Source organism: Cherax quadricarinatus, chromosome 74 (genome assembly GCF_038502225.1).
Source record: "Cherax quadricarinatus isolate ZL_2023a chromosome 74, ASM3850222v1, whole genome shotgun sequence".
NCBI classification, from domain to species: Eukaryota; Metazoa; Arthropoda; class Malacostraca; order Decapoda; family Parastacidae; genus Cherax; species Cherax quadricarinatus.
The window spans coordinates 4847809-4873084 of NC_091365.1; the positions used below are offsets into that span (position 1 = coordinate 4847809).

Consider the following 25276-nt stretch of genomic DNA (forward strand, 5'->3'; position numbering starts at 1 on the left):
TATGCAGTCATGAATGGGTTGATGTTATTTATACAATTATTACAGTATTGCAGTAGTCTGCATAATAGTAAGTCTTCTATTTTTTGTTTGAATAAAAATTCAAAATAGAAAGCAAGAGTAATATCAGAGGGGCTTGGAGACATGACTGATGAACAAAGAAAATGTTATTTTAGAGCCAGGAATGTCTGCATTGTTCATTCTGGACCTTATTTTGAAATTGTCATATTTTTTAGTTTTCGTGAAATTGGCCAAATTGCAAATTTCTGACCACATTATTAGGTAGTTGAAATCGGTAAATGGGCAGTTTCTTGTACTCAATCAATATAAAAAATGGCATTCTAAAGAAATAGCTATGAGTTTGGGCGACTGGAACAATGGAATTAGCCGAAAATAGGGCTCAAAGTGGGCGAAATCGCCGATTTGTAAACAGCGCCGAGGTCACTAACTTTGCGAGAGCATAATTCCATCAGTTTTCCATCAAATTTCGTTTTTTTGGTGTCATTACAATCGGGAAAAGATTCTCTATCATTTCATAAGAAAAAAATAATTTTTTTTTTTTAAATTTTGCGACACCAGGAGACACCTCAGGATTGGGGGTTGCGACAGTCAAAGGGTTAATAATGATAACACAATAATAATCACTGAGGTGCATTAAATGTGTATAAAACGTTAATATAGACATTTTGATAATCCATCTATGATTTTTTTCAAAGTTATATAATAAACATGCTATGTAACATATAAATTAACATAAATATGAGACGTTTTTCTGGTCGGCTTGACAGAGTGAACGGAAACCATTCGTGTCTGGGCTGGTAACAACAACAACAACAACAAACCATACCCCCGGCCGGGATTGAACCCGCGGTCATAGTCTCAAAACTCCAGCCCGTCGCGTTAGCCACTAGACCAGCTAGCCACAATAAGATTCACCTTCCTATGGTGTAGAAATATACCTAGTTGGATGAATCTTATTGTGGCTAGCTGGTCTAGTGGCTAACGTGACGGGCTGGAGTTTTGAGACTCTATGACCGCTGGTTCAATCCCGGCCAGGGGTATGGTTTGTTTGCAATCGTGTCATTACGATTTCTTGAGTCAACAACAACAATGTTTGTTTACATAACTTGTGAACCTTCTACACTCACATTCTCTCTCTTGTTTATTCATTTAATCTTGTTTACTTGCCTCTCACTTTACATTAAGACTACAGATATTTTAAGGTAAGTAATGAGTAAGCACTATATTATATTATAGTTTAATAATAATAATAGTAGTAGTACATACGTATTATTGTATTAATAATACAGTAGGGCCCCGCTTTACGGCATTTTGCTTTACGGCGTTCTGCTAATACGGCCATTTCAAATTACAGTGGACCCCCGGTTAACGAACTTTTTTCATTCCAGTAGTATGTTCAGGTGCCAGTACTGACCGAATTTTTTCCCATACGGAATATTGTGAAGTAGATTAGTCCATTTCAGACCCCCAAACATACACGTACAAACGCACTTACATAAATACACTTACATAATTGGTCGCATTTGGAGGTGATCGTTAAGCGGGGGTCCACTGTATGACCAAAACTCGCTATACGGCTCCCCCACCTGACTTTCTAATACGGTCACCGCACCCCACCCGGGTTGTTTACATTGTCTGTGAGATCCGTAAGCACTAAATCTCTGCAGCGCTGTATAGTCCTTGTGGCTTAGCGCTTCTTTTTGATTATAATAATAATAATAATCCATTATGTCTGGAAACTCCAAAATTTTAAGTGTTTTTAAAAGCTATTTCATATTTTATATATACTCTGATAATTATACTTATGTGTACCTGTACTTAAATAAACTTACATACTGTGCTGGCATGCAGGTACACATTAAACTCAGTAAGTGTGTTTTATGTCTCCAGACGTCATTTTAGTAATGATAATAATCACCGAGTCTCATTTAAATGTCGTATATTACGTTAATATACATATTTTCATTAATCCATCTATGATATTTTTTCAAAATTATATAATAAACACGATGCATAACATATAAAGATGATAAATACACCCCACAATAGAATAAATAAACATAAATATGAGATGTGGTAGCCAGATAACTTGTACAAGTGATGCCAAGAATAACATTTTCTCTAATCTAACATAAGAGAAAATGTGTTACTGGGGGTAACTGTAGAAAATTATTCCTTTCGTATGTATGTAAGTAAGTTTATTCAGGTATACACAAATACAGTTACATAGATTATCATACATAACAGCATATGTGTAGAGAACCCAGGATAACCCAAAAAAGTCAAACAGTGTGACTTATATCAATTGCCTTCACTCAGCGTCATTTCTTCTCAAAATGATGTTACATGAGAATGGGAGTGTTCTTCTTTATTTATTCTACCGTATCAATGTAGAGAGGGGGTAAAGGAGGTTTTGTGGGTAAGGGGCTTGGACTTCCAGCAAGCGTGCGTGAGCGTGTTAGATAGGAGTGAATGGAGACGAATGGTACTTGGGACCTGACGATCTGTTGGAGTGTGAGCAGGGTAATATTTAGTGAAGGGATTCAGGGAAACCGGTTATTTTCATATAGTCGGACTTGAGTCCTGGAAATGGGAAGTACAATGCCTGCACTTTAAAGGAGGGGTTTGGGATATTGGCAGTTTGGAGGGATATGTTGTGTATCTTTATATGTTTATGCTTCTAGACTGTTGTATTCTGAGCACCTCTGCAAAAACAGTGATAATGTGCGAGTGTGGTGAAAGTGTTGAATGATGATGAAAGTATTTTCTTTTTGGGGATTTTCTTTCTTTTTTGGGTCACCCTGCCTCGGTGGGAGACGGCCGACTTGTTGAAAAAAAAAAAATTAATCCATTCCAGACATCAATGTAGACACAACCTGTACACAATGTAACTTGTACACAAACTAGACGTGTACACTTTGTTTACAAAACTTACGTTCGCTTGGTTTGTTTACATAACTCTGCGCCTGTCCTCTCTCATGCACTCATTCTTTCTCTCTCATTTATTCGTTTTATCTCATTTACTTACTCCTGACCCTACATTAAGACTACAAATATTATAAGGTAAGTAATGAGTGAACTGTATATACATTTTATTGCTGTGGGATGCTTAACCCTTTCAGGGTCCAAGGCCAAAATCTGAAGTGGTGCCCCAGTGTCCAAGAATTTTCAAAAAAAAAAATTGTTATTTTTTCTTATGAAATGGTAGAGAATCTTTTTGTGAATGTAATAAAACAAAAAGTACGAAATTTGATGGAAAATTGACGAAATTATGCTCTCGTGAATTTTGATGTGTCAGCGATATTTACGAATCGGCGATTTTGCCGACTTTGGCTCCCATTTTAGGCCAATTACATTATTCCAGTCGACCAAATTCTCAGCTATTTCACTAGTATTACTTCTATTTTATCGATTGAGCACAAGAAATCGCCAAGTCAACCGTTTCAACTACAAAATAAAGTGACCAGAAATTGGTAATTTGGCCAATTTAACACAAAGTTCAAAATATTCCAATTTCAAAATAGGGTCCAGAATAAACAATGCAGGTATTCCTGGCACTAAACTAACATTTCCTCTGTTCATTAGTTATGTTTTGAGGCTTTACAAATAAATTCCATTTTGATTTTTTATTCACATAATGAATTTTTATTCACACCAAAAAATAGAAGATTTACTGTTATGCAATATTGTAGTAATTGTATAAATATCATCACCACATTTGTGAATGTATATTAGACCCACCAGCTGGCGTGTATTAGACGTGTGAGGTCGTTTGTTTACTCTTGAACATCGGCAAAAATTTAACATTTCCGCCACTTTGAGCTCAATTTCAAGCCATTTCCAGTGCTACCACCAATCAAAATTATCTCTATTTCTGTAATATGTCTTCCATTCTATCAAATGAGACCAAGAAATCACAAATACAACTATAAAATACATACGAAAAAACACTGCAAAGTTGCTGTTTTAATCGAAAATCATGGTCTCAGTTTTTTTCTCTCATTATACACAGTGTGCTGCAGGATTTGTTTTATGTGGTGCACACATACCACATAGATGTATTCTCTCATATCTAGGCCCAAATTTACCACTCACAGTTTATCAGAGTGAGCTGAGCTCATGACGTAGATCTAGGGTTTGGACCCTGAACGTAAAGCCGTAGATCTACGGGATGGACCCTGAAAGGGTTAAATATCATAGAATATATGTGTGGGTGGGTTGGCCTGGTATGGTAGCCCGGCTGACTACCATACATACCACACTTGATTTCTTACAATAAATACTACTTGTCTCACCCTAGATTAAGACTATAAATATTTTAAGGTAAGTAATGAGTGCACTATGTGTGTATTGTACTTTTTTATTGTTTTTTGATGCTTAGTTCTATTGCTAACTTAATATATGTTAGTGTAAACTTGTTATCTAGTATTTGTATGCATTTATAAGTGGAAAAAAACGGTGTTCCACTTGACGGCGATTTCCGCTTTATGGCAGTAGCCTGGAACCTAACCTGCCGTATAAGTGGGGCCCTACTGTACATAATAATAATTATTATTATTATTAATTTAGGGCACTGGAGCACAGATCCACTGTATAGCACTTTGTCTGGATTTTTGGGGTTATCCTAGGTAATTTATACTATGTATGATTACTTATGTGTACCTGTGTGTGTGTGAATGTGAGAGAAAGAGAGCCACATTCAGTCAGCCGACCACCCACCCGGCCAGCCAGCCGAATACGTATTACACATGTTGCAGAGTTGTTTCTCTTTACTTAAGGTATAGGTTATACAACATTCTGGCAGGATGACACTACCAGTGGTATTCTCCCATTCCACTGTGTCGACAATACTTAAAGATAACAGTAACATGTGATACTGTATGAGATGTAAAATTTGCAATACAGTTCACTACCATGTATACATTATATACAGTACATAAATAATTAAAATATAACAATAGAAGTAAATTATGGTAAAAAGAATGAAATAATGATTGTACATTGTACATTATAGTACTATGTAGGTAGTTTATATAGCAAAGGTTTGACATTATGCCCTACCCCGTATGTCGGCAATTTTCAAAGGTTCGACTTACGTCCATTTTGATTTACGACCGGTTGGTCGGAACCAAGCTTGGTCGTTAGTCGGATGGTACCTGTATTCCATTCATTTTAGTGCTTGCAAGGTTTAATAAGCTACCATGGCTCCAAAGAAAGCTCCTAGTGCCAAGTCTTTGGTAAAGAAAGTGAGAAATACGATTGAATTTAAGAAAAACATCATCGAACAATATGAAAGTGGCATACGTGTGGCCGAACTTTCCAGGATGTATAACAAATCCCGTACAACCATATCTTCCATCGTGGCCAAGAAAAAGGAAATCAAGGAAGTTGTTGTTGTAAAGGGGGTAAATCTATCTTCTTTCAACAAACCGGCCGTATCCCACCGAGGCAGGGTGGCCCAAAAAGAAAAACAAAAGCTTCTCTTTTTTAAATTTAGTAATTTATGCAGGAGAAGGGGTTACTAACCCCTTGCTCCTGGCATTTTAGTCGCCTCTTACAACACGCATGGCTTACGGAGGAAGAATTCTGTTCCACTTCGTCATGGAGATAAGAGGAAATAAACAAGAACTAGAAAGAAAATAGCAGAAAACCCAGAGGGGTGTGGGTATGTATATGCTTGTACATGTCTGTGTAGTGTGACCTAAGTGTAAGTAGAAGTAGCAAGACGTACCTGAAATCTTGCACGTTTGTGAGACAGAAAAAAGGACGCCAGCAATCCTACCATCATGTAAAATAATTACAGGCTTTTGTTTTACACTCACTTGGCTGGACAGTAGTACCTCCCTGGGCGGTTGCTGTCTACCAACCTACTACCTAGGAAAGGGGGTAAATATGCTGACAAAAATGAGATCACCAGTACTTGAAGATGTTGAGAAGTTATTATTGGTGTGGATAAACGAGAAACAATTAGCAGGAGATATTCTTATGATGTCGATTATTTGTGAAAAGGCTAGGCAGTTGCATGACGATCTGGTAAAGAAATTGCCTGCAACGACTTCTGAAAATTGTGAATTTAAGGCCAGCAAAGGTTGGTTTGAGAGATTTAAGAAGCGTTGTGGCATACACAGTGTGATAAGGCATGGTGAGGCCACCAGTTCGGACAAAATTGCAGCTACAAAATTCGTAAGTGAATTCAAGGATTACATAGAGGCTGAAGGACTGAAACCTGAGCAAGTGTTCAATTGTGATGAGAGTGTCCTCTTTTGGAAGAAAATGCCAAAGAGGACCTACATTACTCAGGAGGAAAAGGGACTGCCAGGACAAAAGCCTATGAAAGACAGGCTGACACTCATGTTCTGTTCTAATGCTAGTGGGATTTCAAAGTGAAGCCATTACTAGTGTACCATTCTGAAAATCCCAGTGTGTTCAGGAAAAACAATGTTATGAAGAGTAAATTGTGTGTGTTTTGGAGATCTAATAATAAGGCATGGGCCATGAGGGAAATTTTCGTCGAGTGGTTCAATGAAGTGTTTGGCCCTAGTGTGAAGAATTACCTCCTGGGAAAGAAATTGGATCTCAAGTGCCTCCTAGTAATGGACAATGCACCTGCTCATCCTCCAAACTTGGATGACCTAATTCTGCAGGAGTTTGGGTTCATCACAGTAAAGTTTTTGCCCCCGAATACCACTCCTCTCCTCTAGCCCATGGACCAGCAGGTCATTTCAAACTTTAAAAACTCTACACCAAAGGTGCTTTAATGTGACTTCAGACACTCGCTTGACCCTAAGAGATTTTTGGAAAGAACACTTCAGTATCCTCCATTGCATAAGCCTTATAGGTAAGGCTTGGGAGGGAGTGAATACCAGGACTTTGAACTCTGCTTGGAGAAAACTGTGGCCAGATTGTGTCCACAAGAGGGATTTTGAAGGGTTTGTGGCTGACCCTGATGAGCCTATGTCAATTGTGAACTCTATTGTGGCATTGGGGAGTTCCATGGGGTTGGATATGAGTTTGAAGGATGTGGAAGAGTTGGTGGAGGACCACAAGGAAGAGCTAACCACTGAGGAGCTGCAAGAGCTTCAGCAGGAACAGGAACAGATTGCAACTCAGAATCTTGCTGCAGAGGAGGAGGAAGAGAGATGGAAGAAGGTGCCTTCATCAGAAATTAAGGAGATTTTTGAAATGTGGGGTAGGATGGAAAGCTTTATGGAGAAACATCACCCTGAGAAGGATGTTGCAAGCCATATCAGCAACTTGTACAGTGACAGAGTCTTGGCCCATTTTAGGGAAGTTTTAAAGAGATGCCAGAAACAGAGCTCTCTGGACACTTTTTGTAAGACAGGACTCCAGTGACTCAAACTGGTCCTAGTGGCATTAAGAAACACAGAAGAGAAGTAACCCCAGAAAAGGACTTGGTACCTGAGGTGTTGATAGAAGGGGATTCCCCTTCCAAACAGTAACTAATTCAATCTCTCTCCTTCAGTCTTCCATACACTGAGAAGAATCGCCAATAAAGGTAAGTGTTATTCTGTTAATGTTTCATTCATCATGTCCCATTGTATTGTTTATGTACTTCATCTATATTTCATGTACAAAAAAATTTTGTTTTAATACTTCTGGGTGTCCGGAACGGATTAATTGTATTTACATTATTTCTTATTGGGAAAACTGATTCGAAAATCGTCTGTTTCGATAATCGTCGCACTTCCAGGAACGGATTAATGACGATAAATGAGGGACCACTGTTTATATACAGTGGACCCCCGCATAACGATCACCTCCGAATGCAACCAATTATGTAAGTGTATTTATGTAAGTGCGTTTGTACGTGTATGTTTGGGGGTCTGAAATGGACTAATCTACTTCACAATATTTCTTATGGGAACAAATTCGGTCAGTACTGGCACCTGAACATACTTCTGGAGAGAAAAAATATCGTTAACCGGGGGTCCACTGTATATACAGTGGACCCCCGCATAACGATGGCATCACATAGCGATTTTTCCGCATAACGATTACTTTTATCGCAAAATTTTTGCCGCGCATACCGATTAAAAACCCGCTTACCGATTTTCGTCCGAGACGCGTCCAATGTGCCCTCACATGTGCCGGCCGTCCCATTGTTTACCAGCCAGCCTCCGCGGTAACATCCAAGCATACACTCGGAATATTTCGTATTATTACAGTGTTTTCGGTGCTGTTTCTGGAAAATAAGTGACCATGGGCCCCAAGAAAGCTTCTAGTGCCAACCCTGTGGTAAAAAGGGTGAGAATTAGTATGGAAATTAAGAAAGATTTTGAAGGGTTTGGGGCTAACCCTGAGAAGCCTATGCCAGTTGTGGAATCCATTGTGCCTACTTCAAAGATTAAGGAAATGTGTGCACAGTGGGTTGAACTGCAAACCTTTATAGATGAAAATCACCCTGACACAGCTGTTGCAAGCCGTGCTGGTGACTATTTCAATGACAATGTTATGGCCCATTTTAGGAAAGTCTTGAAGGAACGGGAGGTACAGAGCTCTATGGACAGATTTGTTGTGCGACAGAGGTCCAGTGACTCTCAAGCTGGTCCTAGTGGCATTAAAAGAAGAAGGGAAGTAACCCCAGAAAAGGACTTGCTACCTCAAGTCCTAATGGAAGGGGATTCCCCTTCTAAACAGTAAGAAGATAATGCTCTCCCCTCCTCCCATCCCATCAATCATCACCAGATCTTCAATAAAAGTAAGTGTCATGTAATTGTGCATGCCTTTTTCAGTTTGTGTGTATTAAAATTAACATTTCATGTGGTAAAAAAAAATTTTTTTCATACTTTTGGGCGTCTTGCACGGATTAATTTTATTTCCATTATTTCTTATGGGGAAAATTCATTCGCATAACGATTATTTCGCATAACGATGAGCCCTCTTGCACGGATTAAAATCGTTAACCGGGGGTCCACTGTATATAAGTAGTAGGTTGGTACACAGCAACCACCAGGGAGGTACTACCGTCCTGCCAAGTGAGTGTAAAACGAAAGCCTGTAATTGTTTTACATGTTGGTAGGATTGCTGGTGTCTTTTGTCTGTCTCATAAATATGCAAGATTACAGGTACGTCTTGCTACTTCTACTTACACTTAGGTCACACTAAACATACATGTACACGTTTATTTATACACACTCATCTGAGTTTTCTTCGATTTTATCTTAGTTCTTGTTCTTATTACTTTTCCTTTTATATCCATGGGGAAGTGGAATAAGAATCTTTCCTCTGTATGCCATGCATGTTGTAAAAGTCAACTAAAATGCCAGGAACAATGGGCTAGTAACCCCTTTTCCTGTAATAATTACTAAAAAGAATAAGAAGAATAAAATTGTTAAAGTGTGAAGTCTGAATGTGGGGGATGTTGTGTGAATGATAAGAAAGAGATGATTGTGGATGTTATGAATGAGAAGAAGCTGGATGTCCTGGCTTTAAATGAAACTAAGCTGAAGGGGCTGGGTGAGTTTCAGTGGAGGAATAAATGGTATTAGGGGTTTCAAATCGAGTTAGAGCTAAAGAAGGAGTAGCAATAATGTTGAAGGATAAGCTATGGCAGGAAAAGAGGGACTATAAATGTATTAATTCAAGGATTATGTGGAGTAAAATAAAGGGTGGATGTGAGAAATGGGTTATAGTAAGTGTATATGCACCTGAGGAAGAGAGAAGTATAGAAGAGAAAGAGATTTTGGGAACTGTTGAGTGAATATGTGGGGAGTTTTGAACCAAGTGTGAGAGTACATGTGGTTGGGAATTTTAATGCTAAAGTGGGTAAAAATGTTGTGAAGGGAGTAGTAGGTAAATTTGGGGTGCCAGGGGTAAATGAAAATGGGGAGCCTTTAATTGAGCTATGTATAGAAATAGGTTTGGTAATAAGTAATACATATTTTATGAAAAAGAGGATAAATAAATATACAAGGTATGATATAGCACGTAATGAAAGTAGTTTGTTAGATTATGTATTGGTGGATAAAAGGTTGATGGGTAGGCTCCAGGATGTACACGTTTATAGAGGGGCAACTGATATAGCGAATCATTATCTAGTTGTAGCTACAGTTAGAGTAAGAGGTAGATGGGATAAGAGGAAAGTGGCAACAACAAGTAAGAGGGAGGTGAAAGTGTATAAACTAAGGGAGGAGGAAGTTCAGGTGAAATATAAGCAACTATTGGCAGAAAGGTGGGCTGGTGCAAGTATGAGTAGTGGGGGGGTTGAACAGGGTTGGAATAGTTTAAAAATGCAGTATTAGAATGTGGGGCAGAAGTTTGTGGTTATAGGAGGGTGGGTGCAGGAGGAAAGAGGAGTGATTGGTGGAATAATGAAGTAAAGGGTGTGATAAAAGAGAAGAAGGTAGCTTATGAGAGGTATTTACAAAGTAGAAGTGTTATGAGAAGAGTAGAGTATATGGAGAGTAAAAGAAAGGTAAAGAGAGTGGTGAGAGAGTGCAAAAGGAGAGCAGATGATAAGAGTGGAAGAGGCACTGTCAAGAAATTTTAATGAAAATAAGAAAAATTTTTGGAGTGAGTTAAACAAGTTAAGAAAGTCTAGGGAACGAATGGATTTGTCAGTTAAAAACAGAGTAGGGGAGTTAGTAGATGGGGAGATGAAGGTTTTGGGTAGATGGCGAGAATGTTTTGAGGAACTTTTATATGTCGACGAAAAAAGGGAGGCGGTAATTTCATGCACTGGCCAGGGAGGTATACCATCTTCTAGGAGTGAAGAAGAGCAGGATGTGAGGGGGGGGAGGTGCGTGAGGCATTACGTTAAATGAAAAGGGGTAAAGCAGCTGGAACTGACGGGATCATGACAGAAATGTTAAAAGCAGGGGGGGGGGCACATAGTGTTGGAGTGGTTGGTATTTTTGTTTAACCCTTTCAGGGTTTCGGCCGTACTAGTACGGCTTACGCGCCAGGGCTTTTGACGTACTAGTACGCCTAAATTCTAGCGCCCTCAAATCTAGTGAGAGAAAGCTGGTAGGCCTACATATGAAAGAATGGGTCTGTGGTCAGTGTGTGAAGTATAAAAAAAATCCTGCAGCACACAGTGCGTAATGAGAAAAAAAAAAACTTTGACCGTGTTTTTGGATTAAAACAGCGACTTTGCACTGTATTTTCGTATGGTATTTATTATTGTACTCTAGTTTCCCTGGTCTCATTTTATAGAATGGAAGACATATTACAGAAATTGAGATGATTTTGACTGGTTTTACAATGAAAAGTACCTTGAAATTGAGCTCAAAGTAGCAGAAATGTTCGATTTTACCAAAGTTCAGAAGTAAACAAATCATGCCAAGCGTCCAATACACGTCAACTGGTGAGTTTAATATTCTTTCACAAGTGCGCTGATATTATTTATACCATTTCTACACTAATGCAGTAGTCTGGATAACAGTAAATCTACTTTTTGTAAGAATAAAAATTCAAAGTGGAAAGCCAAAGAAATATAAGAACGGCCTGGGGATGTGACTAACGAACAGAGAACTTATTTTAGTGCCAGGCATGTCTTTCTTGTTTATTTTGGACCCTATTCGGAAATTGGCATCTTTTGAAATTTGTGTGAAATTGGCAAAATTGCTAAATTCTGACCACTTTATTGGATAGTTGAAATCAGTAAATGGGTGGTTTCTTGTACTCATTCGATAGAAAAAATGGAGTTCTAGTGAAATTGTTATGATTTTTGTCAAGTAGTACACTGGAATTGGCCGAAAATAGGGCTCAAAGTGGACAAAATCGCCAATGCATAAACATCGTCGAGACCGCTAACTCGCGAGAGCATAATTCCGTAAGTTTTCCATCAAATTTCATACTTTTGGTGTCATTATGATTGGGAAAAGATTGTCTATCTTTTCATAAAAAAAATTTTTTTTTTTTTAATTTGGCGACCGTGAGAACAAGTCTCGGAGAGGGCCTGGGGACCCTGAAAAGGTTAATAAATGTAAGAAAGAGGGGAAGGTACCTAGGGATTGGTGGAGAGCACGTATAGTCCCTTTATATAAAGGGAAGGGGAACAAAAGAGATTGTAAAAATTATAGAGGAATAAGTTTACTGGGTATACCAGGAAAAGTGTATGGTAGGGTTATTATTGAAAGAATTAGAGGTAAGACAGAATGTAGAATTGCAGATGAGCAAGGAGGTTTTAGAGTGGGTAGGGGATGTGTAGATCAAGTGTTTACATTGAAGCATATGTGTGAACAGTATTTAGATAAAGGTAGGGAAGATTTTATTGCATTTATGGATTTAGAAAAGGCGTATGATAGTGGATAGGGGAGTAATGTGGCAGATGTTGCAAGTAGTATATGGAATAGGTGGTAAGTTACTAAATGCTGTAGAGTTTTTATGAGGATAGTAAGGCTCAAGTTAGGGTGTGTAGAAGAGAGGGAGACTACTCCCCGGTAAAAGTAGATCTTAGACAGGGATGTGTAATGTCACCATGGTTGTTTAATATATTTATAGATGGGTTTGTAAAAGAAGTAAATGCTAGGGTGTTCGGGAGAGGGGTGGGATTAAATTATGGAGAATCAAATACAAAATGGGAATTGACACAGTTGCTTTTTGCTGATGATACTGTGCTTGTGGGAGATTCTAAAGAAAAATTACAAAGGTTAGTGGACGAGTTTGGGAGTGTGTGTAAAGGTAGAAAGTTGAAAGTGAACATAGAAAAGAGTAAGGTGATGAGGGTATCAAATGATTTAGATAAAGAAAAATTGGATATCAAATTGGGGAGGAGGAGCATGGAAGAAGTAAATGTTTTCAGATACTTGGGAGTTGACAAGTCGGTGGATGGATTTATGAAGGATGAGGTTAATCGTAGAATTGATGTGGGAAAAAAAGGTGAGTGGTGCGTTGAGGTGTATATTGAGACAAAACGTTATCTATGGAGGCAAAGACGGGAAGGTATGAAAGTACAGGAAGGCCCCACTTATACGGCTGGTTAGGTTCCAGGCTACCGCCGTAAAGCGGAAACCTTTGTAAAGTGGAACACCCTTTTTTTCCACTTACAAATGCATACAAACACTAGATAACAAGTTTACACTAACATATATTAAGTTAGCAATAGAACCAGGCATCAAAAAACAATAAAAAAGTACAATACACACATAGTGCACTCATTACTTACCTTAAAATATTTATAGTCTTAATCTAGGGTGAGACAAGTAGTATTTATTGTAAGAAATCAAGTGTGGTATGTATGGTAGTCAGCCTGGCTACCATACCAGGCCACCCCACTCACACATACAATTCTATGATATTTAAGCATCCCAGAGTGATAAAATGTATATACAGTTCACTCATTACTTACCTTAAAATATTTGTTGTCTTAATGTAGGGTCAGGAGTAAGTAAATGAGATAAAACGAATAAATGAGAGAGAGAAAGAATGAGTGCATGAGAGAGAGGACAGGCGCAGAGTTATGTAAACAAACCAGGCGAAGGTAAGTTTTGTAAACAAAGTGTACACGTCTGGTTTGTGTACAAGTTACATTGTGTACAGGTTGTCTCTACATTGATACGGTAGAATAAATAAAGAAGAACACTCCCATTCTCATGTAACATCATTTTGAGAAGAAATGATGCTCTGAGTGAAGGCAATGGAAATAAGTCACTCTGACTTTTTTGGGTTATCCTAGGTTCTCTACACATATGTATGATAATCTATGTAACTGTATTTGTGTATACCTGAATAAACTTACATATGAAAGGAATAATTTTCTACAGTTACCCCCAGTAACACATTTCCTCTTATGTTAGATTAGAGAAAATGTTATTCTTGGCGTCACTTGTACAAGTTCTCTGGCTACCACATCTCATATTTATGTTTATTTATTCTATTGTAGGGTGTATTTATCATCTTTTTATGTTATGTATCGTGTTTATTATATAATTTTGAAAAAAATATCATGGATGGATTAATGAAAATGTGTATATTAACGTAATATACAACATTTAATGAGACTCGGTGATTATTATTATTATCATTTCTAATATGGCGTCACTTGTGCAAGTCGTCTGCTTCCACATCTCATATTTATGTTTATTCTATTGTGGGGTGTATTTATCATCTTTTTATGTTATGTATCGTGTTTATTATATAATTTTGAAAAAATATCATAGATGGATTAATGAAAATGTGTATTTAACGTAATATACGACATTTATATGAGACTCGATGATTATTATTATCATTACTAATATGACGTCTGGAGACATAAGACACTCTTACTGATATTAATGTGTACCTGCATGCCAGCACAGTATGTAAGTTTATTTAAGTACAGGTATACATAAGTATAATTATCAGAGTATATATAAAATATGAAATAACTTTTAAAAACATTTGAAATTTTGGAGTTTCCTGACAAAATGGAGAGACTTGGTGCTTACTGAGCTCACGAAGAATGTAAACAAACAAGGTGGGGCGCGGTGACCGTATTAGAAAGTCAGGTGGGGGGAGCCGTATAGCGAGTTTTGGTCATAATTTGAAATGACCGTATTAGCGGAACGCCGTAAAGTGAAACGCCGTAAAGCGGGGCCTTCCTGTATAGTAGTACCAACACACTTATATGGATGTGAAGCTTGCGTTGTGAATGCAGCAGCGAGGAGGCGGTTGGAGGCAGTGGAGATGTCCTGTCTAAGGGCAGTGTGTGGTGTAAATATGCAGAAAATTCAGAGTGTGGAAATTAGGAGAAGGTGTGGAGTTAATAAAAGTATTAGTCAGAGGGCTGAAGAGGGGTTTCTGAGGTGGTTTGATCATTTAGAGAGAATGGATCAAAGTAGAATGACATGGAGAGCGTTTAAATCTGTAGGGGAAGGAAGGCTGGGTAGGGGTTGTCCTCGAAATGGAAGGAAGGGGTAAGGGAGGTTTTGTGGGCGAGGTGCTTGGGCTTCCAGCAGGCGTGCGTGAAGGTGTTCAACAGGAGTGAATGGAGACTAATGGTATTTGGGACCTGAGCAGATGTGTGAGCAGGGTAATATTTAGTGAAGGGATTCAGGGACACTGGCTGTTTTTATATAGCCGGACTTGAGTCCTGGAAGTGGGAAGTGCAGTGCCTGCACTCTGAACGAGGGGTTCGGGATACTGGCAGTTTGGAGGGATATGTTGTGTATCTTTATACGTATATACTTCTAAACTGTTGCATTCTGGGCACTTCTGCAAAAACAGTGATTGTGTGAGTGAGGTGAAAGTGTTGAATGATGAAAGTATTTTCTTTTTGGGGATTTTCTTTCTTTTTGGGTCACCCTGCCTTGGTGGGAGATGGCCAACTTGTTAAAAAAAAAAATTACCTACTTTTCCTATTATTCCTTTTTCACACATTTTGTGCACTATCACCCCATGGTTACACTTGTCAAAGACTTTTGCAAAGTCTATGTAAATTACATCTGCATTTTGTTTTGTCTTCTAAAGCATCCAGGACCTTCTCATAGTGGTACAGTAGCTGGGACAGACAGGAGCGACCTGCTCTAAACCCATGCTGCCCTGGGTTGTGTAACTGATGAATATTTAGGTGAGTGGCAATCTTGCTTCTTAGAACCCTTTCAGATATTTTTGTGGTATGGGACATTAGCTCTATTGGTCTGTAGTTCTTTGCTTTTGCTTTACTGCCCCCTTGTGGAGTGGGACTATGTCTGTTTGTTTTTAGCAGCTGTGGGATGACCCGTGTCCATGCTTCCTCTCCATAGGATGCTAAAAGCACGTGATAGGGGCTTCTTTCAATTTTTGATGAACACAGACTTTCATGAGTCTGGGCCTGGGGCAGAGTGCATGGGCATGTCATTTATCACCTTTTCGAAGTTGTTTGCCGTTAGGATAATATCAGATAGGTTTGCATCTACAAAATTCTGTGGCTCTATCATGAAAAATTTATTTAGGTCTTCGACTATGTCTAGTTAGCAGCCCACTAAAAACTGAGTCATATTGGGACTTGAGTAGCTCACTCATTTCCTTGCTGTCATCTGTGTAGGACCTACCTTGTTTTAGTAGGGGCCCAATACTAGAAGTTCTCAACTTAGATTTGGCATAGGAAAAGAAATACTTTGGGTTTCTTTCAGTTTCATCTATGGCTTTTAGTTCTTCTCGTGTTGCTTGACTCCTGTAAGATTCCTTTAGCTTTAGTTCGATGTTTGCTGTTTCTCTGACCAGTGACTCCCTATGTATTGCAGATATATTGGCCTCTTTTAGCTGGTCTGTTATTCTTTGCCTTCGCCTGTATAGGGAGTGCCTTTCTCTTTCTAGTTTACATCGTCTCCTCCCCCTATTCCTTAAAGGAATATGCTTTGAGTGCCACAGAGTTAATCTGTTTGGGCCATAGGTTGGGATCTATGTTGCTTAGGCTGTCTTCCCAGTTTATATCATTTAGGACTTGGTTTATTTGGTCCCACTGTTTTTGTTATTGAAGTTGAATTTGGTGAAGCCTCCTTCGTGACTGATCACATTTTGTTGGTCTGGGGCCCTGCGCATTCATGTCTGAACCTCTATGTTGTGATCTGAGCATATTGTTTTTGATGTGGTGACATTACTTATCAGATCATCATTGTTAGTGAAGATGAGGTCCAGTGTATTCTCCAATCTTGTAGGCTCTATTATTTGTTGGTTTAAGTTGAATTTGGTGCAGAGATTTAAAAGCTCGTGTTTGGGAGTTTTCATCTGAGCTGCCTCCTGGTGTTATCTCTTCTACAACATTATTTGCTATATTCCTCCATTTTAGGTGCCTTAGGTTGAAATCCTCCAGGAGCAAGATGTTGGGGGAAGGAGCTGGGAGATTTTCAAGACAGTGGTCAATTTTCAAAAACTGTTCCCAGAATTGTTGGGATGTTGCATCTGGAGGCTTGTATACAGCCACAATGACTAGGATTTGATTCTCGATCTTTAATGCTGTAGTTTTACAGTAAACAATGAGAAATATATGTAAAGGACTAATGAAATGGATAAATGAACATTTAACATAACGTTTACCTTTATTGAAGACTCTGTGTATGTCAGATCACTTCTTGAATTTGTTGAACCAGCCTCTGGTGGCTTTAAATATATGTACTAACAGCAGCACTCGTTCCAGGCATTTTCTTCATGAGATCTGCATGCAGCTGCCTTGCCTTTTCTCAAACTATTGCCTCCACAACACTCTCTCTCGCTAACTGTTTTTCGTTGTTGCACACCAACTACAACTTCTCAATATTTTCGATTGTTTGCTATCTCTGTTTCATTAGCACATTTACCCCTTTCACAACATCAGAATCCTGGATTTCTTCTTTCTTTGCTAGGATGGAACTGATTGTTGATGAGGATTTCCCGTATATCCTGGCGAGATCGACCGCATGTACATCACTTGCATACTTTGCTGTCAGTTCTTTCTTGAATTCTATCATGTTTCTCGCCTTCTCTATCAAAGGTCTGGTACTCGGAACTTTCTTTGGCTCCATGGTGGCTAATTTAGCAGTTGCATTCATTAAACAAGCACAAAAAGCACTGGATTATCACGAAATGTTTTGTATGAATGTGCAGGGTTATGTTCACTCGAAGAGAAACGAAGTCAGACTGACTCAGAACGAGTGCATGGGATGCTTTGTGTGGGCATGGGCAGACGGACATGTTCGGTACGGCGGATGAAAACCGAGGTGATGAACGAAATCTGGGATAAAATTTTGACAAAAAAAAAAAAAGGCATCGAAAACGAATTCGACAAAAAACCGGGCAAACGAAAACCTAGGGTCTACTGTATATGTTATGTTTTAGCTGACCATTTATAGGAACAATGTTATAGTTATGCAGATCTTTACTGTACATACATTTTTGTGCTATATCAACATTTTTTTATTTATGTACGTAGGGGCATATGAATACATGTGGAGGCTACTGTAACTATTGATTTCATATTTAAAATTTTCAGTGTATTACTGTGATGTGTTTGAGATTATCTCTTGCACATCATAGTCCTTAATTTATTCATGCAAATTGATGCAGTGTTTGCAGGTCAGGACAGCTACAATTGATAACCAGGGTAGTGGCCGCCATAGTGATGACAACAATCAGGAGGAAGAGAGTGATGATCTCGACTTGGCAAATTTCATGACTCTTGACTCTGTTGGAGAGGATGGTGAGGATTTTAATGTTTTTTTTTTTTTTTTGCTTTCCTCCTCACTGGCAATATGCAACGGCGGGATGACCTAAAGAAGGAAACACACTCACTATCTTTCATTCAGTCACTGTCTTGCCAGAAGTGTGCTGAAATCACAATTGTGATTACCCTCAGATTGCACTATCTTCACCCTCTCCAGAGTGCAGTCACTGCCCTTGTCATCTCCAGAGCTTAAGTCCGGCTAAATGGTTTCCCTGACTCCCTTCATAAATATTACCTTGCTCACACTCCAACAGCACAGTCATTAAAAACGACTTGTCTCCATCTAATCCTATCTAATATGCTCATGCAAGCCTGCTGGATGCTCGAGCCCTTAAAACTCAAAGCCTCCTTTACTTCCTCCCTATGAGTCAGAAACTTGTTGCATCTGGCATGTTCAGAGTTGAATTTGTAGTGTAACATTTTCACTTTGGCTATATATATATTTGATGCAATGGTCATTTCCTACCATTCATTGGCTGTAATATTTTTTATTGTACTTTTATCTGCACTATTGTGATGTACTGCATTTCCAAATTTTGTATTTAATTTTTGTGATTTGTCCCAAAGATGATGATGTTGGCTCTGAACATGAAGAAATAACTGGTGGTTTGGATGCTGTGGAGGCAGCTGAGAAAGAAGCAGCAACGGGGGATGATGATGATGATTTGGAACCATCTACCATTGACAAAAAGCAGAAAGGGAAGTCAAAAGGAAGAGGGAAGAAAGGGCCAGTTGATGATGATGATGATGCTCAGTTGGAGAGTGATTGGGAGAAAGAGCAACCAGAGGATGAGGAAGAAGGAGGCCATAAGCCACTTGGTAAGGATTACTTCATTTTGAACTTTATTCAGGTGTAATATTTTAGCCCTATTCCCTCTATTTTGCAGTAAAAGTAGTAGTATTTTTTGTGTGGTACTATAAAAATGGGGTAATTGCCAAAACATTTTAGATTTTCAGCCACTGTAACTGATTTAACATGTTTTGGGCTGCATTGAAATATAGTTGGTGTTGGTAGTGTTTATGTACAAACCATCAGTATATACTGCAGCAGCATTAAAATCTTTCTTTCAACACACCGGCCGTATCCCACCGAGGCGGGGTGGCCCAAAAGGAAAAACGAAAGTTTCTCCTTTTACATTTAGTAATATATACAGTAGAAGAGGTTACTAGCTCCTTGCTCCCGGCATTTTAGTCGCCTCTTACAACACGCATGTCTTACGGAGGAAGAATTCTGATCCACTTCCCCATGGAGATAAGAGGAAATAAACAAGAATAAGAACTAGAAAGAAAATATAAGAAAACCCAGAGGGGTGTGTATATATATATGCTTGTACATGTATGTGTTGTGTGACCTAAGTGTAAATAGAAGTAGCAAGACATACCTGAAATCTTGCATGTTAATGAGACAAAAATGGACACGAGCAATCCTACCATCATGTAAAACAATTACAGGCTTTCGTTTTACACTCACTTGGCAGGACAGTAGTACCTCCCTGGGCGGTTGCTGTCTACCAACCTACTACCTAGGAGCATTAAAATATAAATCTTAAATTTCCAGCCGTTTGTATATTGAGGTTTTCATATTTGCTTTTCCATTACTCGTGTGTGAAAGTGTGTGTGTGTATGAAAGTGTGTGTGTATGTGTATGAAAGTGTGTGTGTGTGTGTATTCACCTAATTGTGGTTGCAGGGGTCAAGACTCAGCTCCTGGCCCCCCTCTTCACTGATGGTTACTAGGTCCTCTCTCTCCCTGCTCCATGAGCTTTATCATGCCTCGTCTTCAAGCTATGTATAGATCCTGCCTCCACTACATCACTTGCTTGACTATTTCACTTCCTGAGAACTCTGTGACTGAAGAAATACTTCCTAACATCCCTTTGACTTGTCTGAGTCTTCACCTTCCAATTGTGACCCCTTGTTCCTGTGTCTCCTCTCTGGAACATCCTGTCTGTCCACCTTATCTATTCCATGTAGTATTTTGTACGTTGTTATCATGTCTCCCCTAACCCTCCTGTCCTCCAGTGTTGTCAGGCCGATTTCCCTTAACCTTTCTGCATAGGACATTCCCCTGATCTCTGGAACTAGCTTTGTTGCAAACCTTTGCACTTTTTCTAATTTCTTGATGTGCTTGGCTAAGTGTGGGTTCCAGACTGGTGCTGCATACTCCAGTATGGGCCTGTCATGCATGGCATACAGTGTCTTGAATGATTCCTTACTAAGATATTGGAAAGCTATTCTTAGGTTTTCTAAGCTCCCATATGCTGCAACTGTTATCTGGTTGATGTGTGCTTCCGGAGATGTGCTCGGTGTTATACTAACCCCAAGATGTTTCTCCTTGAGCAAGGTTTGCAGTCTTTGGCCACCTAGCCCATACTCTGTCTGTGGTCTTCTTTGCCCTTCCGCGATCTTCATGACTTTGCATTTGGCGGGGCTAAATTTGAGGAGCCATTTGATGGACCACGTGTCCAGCCTGCCTAGGTCTCTGTAGTCCTGCCTGATCCTCATCTGATTTAATTCTCCTCATTAACTTCACATCATTTGTGAACAGGGACACTTCTTAGTCTATCTCTTCCATCATGTCATTCACACATACCAAAAATAGCACTGGTCCTCGGACTGACCCCTGTGGGACCCCTCTATTCACAGGTGCCCACTGTGATACCTCATCACATACCATGACTTGTTGCCTCCCTGTCAGGTATTCTCTGATCCATTGCAGTGCCCTTCCTGTTATACGTGCCTGATCCTCTAGCATCTGCACTAATCTCTTGTGAGGAACTGTGTCGAAGGCCTTCTTGCAGTCCAAGAAAATGCAATCACCCCCCCCCCTCTCATGTCTACTGTCACTTTGTCATAAAACTCCAGAAGGTTTGTGACACAGGATTTGCCTCCCATGAATCCATGCTGTTGTCGTTTATAATCTTGTTCCGTTTCAGGTGCTCTACCACTCTTCTCCTGATAATCTTCTCCATGACTTTGCATACTATACACGTCAGTGACACTGTTCTATAGTTTAGTGCCTTGTTTCTGTCTCTTTTCTTAAAAATGGGGAATGCATTTGCTGTTTTCCATGCCTCAGGTAGTTGCCCAGTTTCAAGGGATGTGTTGAAAATTGTGGTTAGTTGCACACAGTGTCTGCTCCCATTCTAAGGACCCACAGAGATATGCTGTCCGGTCCCACTGCCTTTGGGGTATCAAGGCTGCTTAGCAGCTACTTCACTTCCTCCTCAGTTGTGTGTATCATCCAGCACTTGTTGGTATAACCCTTGTTGGTGTCCCCCTCTGTTCTCTCTTCCCAGAGTCCTTCCTGTCTCTACTCTGTGAATACTTCCTTAACCCCTTAAACATCTAAACGTATATACGTTCACTAGCGCAGCACCCCGAATATTTTGAAAGAAAAAACTTTTTTTTTTTTAAAGAATAAAAGAGCACATTTTTTTTAAGTGTTTCAGAATAATAAAAAAATTAGGGTCATTACTTACAGAGATACGAGGCTGAGAAGTTGGCACTGGATGCTCACATGACGGCAACATGAAGTCCTGCCGCTTGCAGAAGTGTTGCCAATATACCTTTTTTTCTATTTTTCATATTTTATGTAATTTTTATATTCTGATAATTACAATTTATAGTAGTTCTTGTTATTTCATAACCAATCTTTGTTCTGACACTAGTATTAGGTATTGAAATTGTACTCAAATTGTCACAAACACATTGACAGGTGGACATTTACACCTGCTTTGGTCATTTACTATTGTCTTGGAATATATACAAAGTATTTATAGGTCCCTGCAATGTTTTGGATATGTGGAAGCATATAATAATAATAATGAGGAGGAAGTGGAGAAGGAGAAGGAAGAGGAGGAGGAGAAGAAGAATACGTAATAATAATAATAATAATAGGTAATAATGAGTTACTTTTTGCTGATGATACTGTGCTTATGGGAGATTCTAAAGAAAAATTGCAAAGGTTATTGGACAAATTTGGGTGTGTGTGTAAAGGTAGAAAGTTGAAAGTGAACATAGAAAAGAGTAAAGTGATGAGGGTATCAAATAATTTAGATAAAGAAAAATTGGATATCAAATTGAGGAGGAGGAGTATGGAAGAAGTGAATGTTTTCAGATATTTGGGAGTTGACGTGTCAGCAGATGGATTTATGAAGGATAAGGTTAATCTTAGAATTGATGAAGAAAAAAAGGTGAGCAGTGCATTGAGGTATATGTGGAGGGAAAAAATGTTATCTATGGAGGCAAAGAAGGGAATGTATGAAATTATAGTGGTACCAACACTCTTATATGGGCATGAAGCTTGGGTTGTAAATGCTGCAGCGAGGAGGCAGTTGGAGGAAGTGGAGATGTCCTGTCTAAGGGCAATGTGTGGTGTAAATATTATGCAGAAAATTCAGAGTGTGGAAATTAGAAGGTATGGAGTTAATAAAAGTATTAGTCAGAGGGCTGAAGAGGGTTTGTTGAGGTGGTTTGGTCATTTAGAGAGAATGGATCAAAGTAGAATGACATGGAGAGCGTATAAATGTGTAGGGGAAGGCGGGGTAGGGGTCGTCCTCAAAAAGGTTGGAAGCAGGAGTAAGGGAGGTTTTGTGGGCGAGGGGCTTGGACTTCCAGCAGGTGTGCGTGAGCGTGTTCGATAGGAGTGAATGGAGACGAATGGTATTTGGGACCTGACGATCTGTTGGAGTGTGAGCAGGGTAATATGTAGTGAAGGGATTCAGGGAAACCGGTTATTTTTATAGTCGGACTTGAGTCCTGGAAATGGGAAGTACAATGCCTGCATTCTAAAGGAGGTTCGGGATATTGGCAGTTTGTAGGTATTTGTTGTGTATCTTTTTACATATATGCTTCTAAACTGTTGTGTTCTGAGCACCTCTGCAAAAACAGTGATTATGTGTGAGTGAGGTGAAAGTGTTGAATGATGATGAAAGTATTTTCTTTTTGAGTCACCCTTCCTCGGTGGGAGACGGCCAACTTGTTAAAAAAAAAAAAAGTTGCACTCCTGTATCATGTCCCCTCCAAATAACTTGTCTTAACTTTTTCTGTCCAATGCACCATTTTTATTCCATTTTTTATGCATGTCATGATTTTGCTTATGAAAAATTTAAAATTTTGTAATATTTTACTTGGAAGAATAGAGGCAGAAGTACTTTTAAATTTGATTCCATTTCCTATTACTAGATAAAAATATTAATCATAACTTAAATATTATAAGTGAGACTTTGATGATGTGGCACGACACACTGTTGACCAGTTACTATCATGAAATAATTTTTTGCACATAATCTCACAGGAACAGAGTATGTGCGTCGCATTGAAGCTTATTTCTGCAGCCTTTGCTATAAAATCATTCGTGCGGATTCTTCATTGGGGTCGCGAGCTGTTCAGCGCCACTGTCGGTCATTAAATCATCTCTCGCATTATTATGACCATCATCCAGCAGCACATCAGGTAGGTAAAGATTCCATAATTAATTTATCTCATGAGACCCACATAAGTCCCTGCAGACTTTATAAATAATCCAAATGAGCCAGAGATATATCAAGAGGAATATATTCAGCATTAATTGTGATGTCTGCACACTTCTAGCTAGAAAGCTATTGAATGAATGCTGGTGAATGTGTATTGTTTGAGTTGCCATTCTTTGTTAGGAGATGGTCATTATGGTAAATGGGAGAAAAAAAAGGGACAGTAAGAGATTATTGTAATCATGGGATTATACAGAGCCTCTGGGGGAGGGGGAACGGAAGGTATTCAGGCTCAATATAAGGAACTGGAACACAGATCCAATTTCCTAGATCAAGAGCCCCTCACTAGTATCAAGGAACCTCCCTTGAGGGGGTAGACAGTAAGAGAGGAACACAGAATGGAGACTCGCTAAAAGTTTGCTAAATCCATGAAGGTCATATATCAATACTGAATAAAAATAATTAAATCAAATGTCATTTCAGTGTAGGGTTTACAATGGTAACAAATTTGTGGGGAGATGCTACTTAATGAATATTACACGACTTCGTGAAGAGGTGCAACAGTGTTATGGGCCTTGGTTGAAGATAAGTAGCATAACTGTATTCTTAGTTATTTTTGATGGAAGAAGCATTCATTGTAACTGAATTTGACTTATTAAAGATGTCTTACTTCATTTTCAGGAAGAAGATATACCAAGTGGGGAGGAGGGGGATGGTGAGGTTGATCTTGAGGAAGACCCAGATCAGGACAAGCTGTGGGAAGAAGTTGATAAGGGCCTTACTGCCCTTCAGGGTTAGTATTTTTATACTTTTTATTGTGCATTTAGTGTGTAACAACATAACTACTTACAATAAAATGCCTTGTATGACATGTAGGGAATTTACTTCTATAGTTTTCAACAGCAAGGATACAGTGATGACTAAAATTGTCCCCATCTCCTTTCACCTCCCCCTTCCCTGTCTCTTTTTCCCATTTTTTCTCTTCACTTTCACTTCCCTATTCCCACCACCCTCCTTCCATTCTCCATTTCCTGGGGGTGCTGTATAGCTCTCTGCTGAGAGTATTCAATTGAAATTGTAAGGTCCCAGGCTCATTTCCTAGTGCATAGAAACACATGTGTCAGTTTCCTTTTACCCCTGCCTGCCAAGCAGTAAAAATGGGCACTTGTGTGTTAGACTGGTGGACTGCATCCAGGGAAAAATGTGTTAGAAAACTACAGTCCTCCAAAAATGTCATTCTAAGTAAAAAACTTGGTACCTGTTAGAGGTATTCAGGGGTTGGGTAAAAGATATCCTTGTACTGTAATGTTAATTTAAATAAATCTTTATCTGTCTCCTCTCTCCCTTTTCCTTATATGTAATATGGGTATAGTATAATTAATCAGGCTCTTAGTGTCATTACAACACTATTATTAGATTGTCAGAAAAAATTTGTGTATACTGCATTAATGTATAATTACTGAACATTCCAATTTTTCTTTAGTTCATTCTTCTTTGGAAGAAGTCTTGCTCTGTGAATATCTTTTTCAGGATTTTAAAGGATAGGAAAACGTTTGTTTAGTTCACCCAGGCAAGAGCTTTAAGTCGATCATAAAATGGATGAAGGATGGTGTAAAGACACTTAAGAAAAAGTTTATTTTGAAATTTTAATCTATTAGGGT

General features: G+C 39.0%; 1 protein-coding gene across 3 annotated transcripts in view; it reads left to right on the forward strand.

Moving 5' to 3' along the window:
* The window catches only part of LOC128700175 (uncharacterized), a 60395-nt gene that overhangs the window by 29763 nt on the left and 5356 nt on the right, over window positions 1-25276 (forward strand). For 2 of the 3 annotated variants that reach the window (XM_053793169.2, XM_053793171.2), the window contains exons 9-12: window positions 17986-18118; window positions 18710-18961; window positions 23441-23598; window positions 24297-24408. In XM_053793169.2, the coding sequence (XP_053649144.1) occupies window positions 17986-18118; window positions 18710-18961; window positions 23441-23598; window positions 24297-24408 (655 nt within the window). The remainder of the gene's footprint in view (window positions 1-17985; window positions 18119-18709; window positions 18962-23440; window positions 23599-24296; window positions 24409-25276) is intronic. The other variant, XM_053793170.2, reaches the window with a different exon arrangement.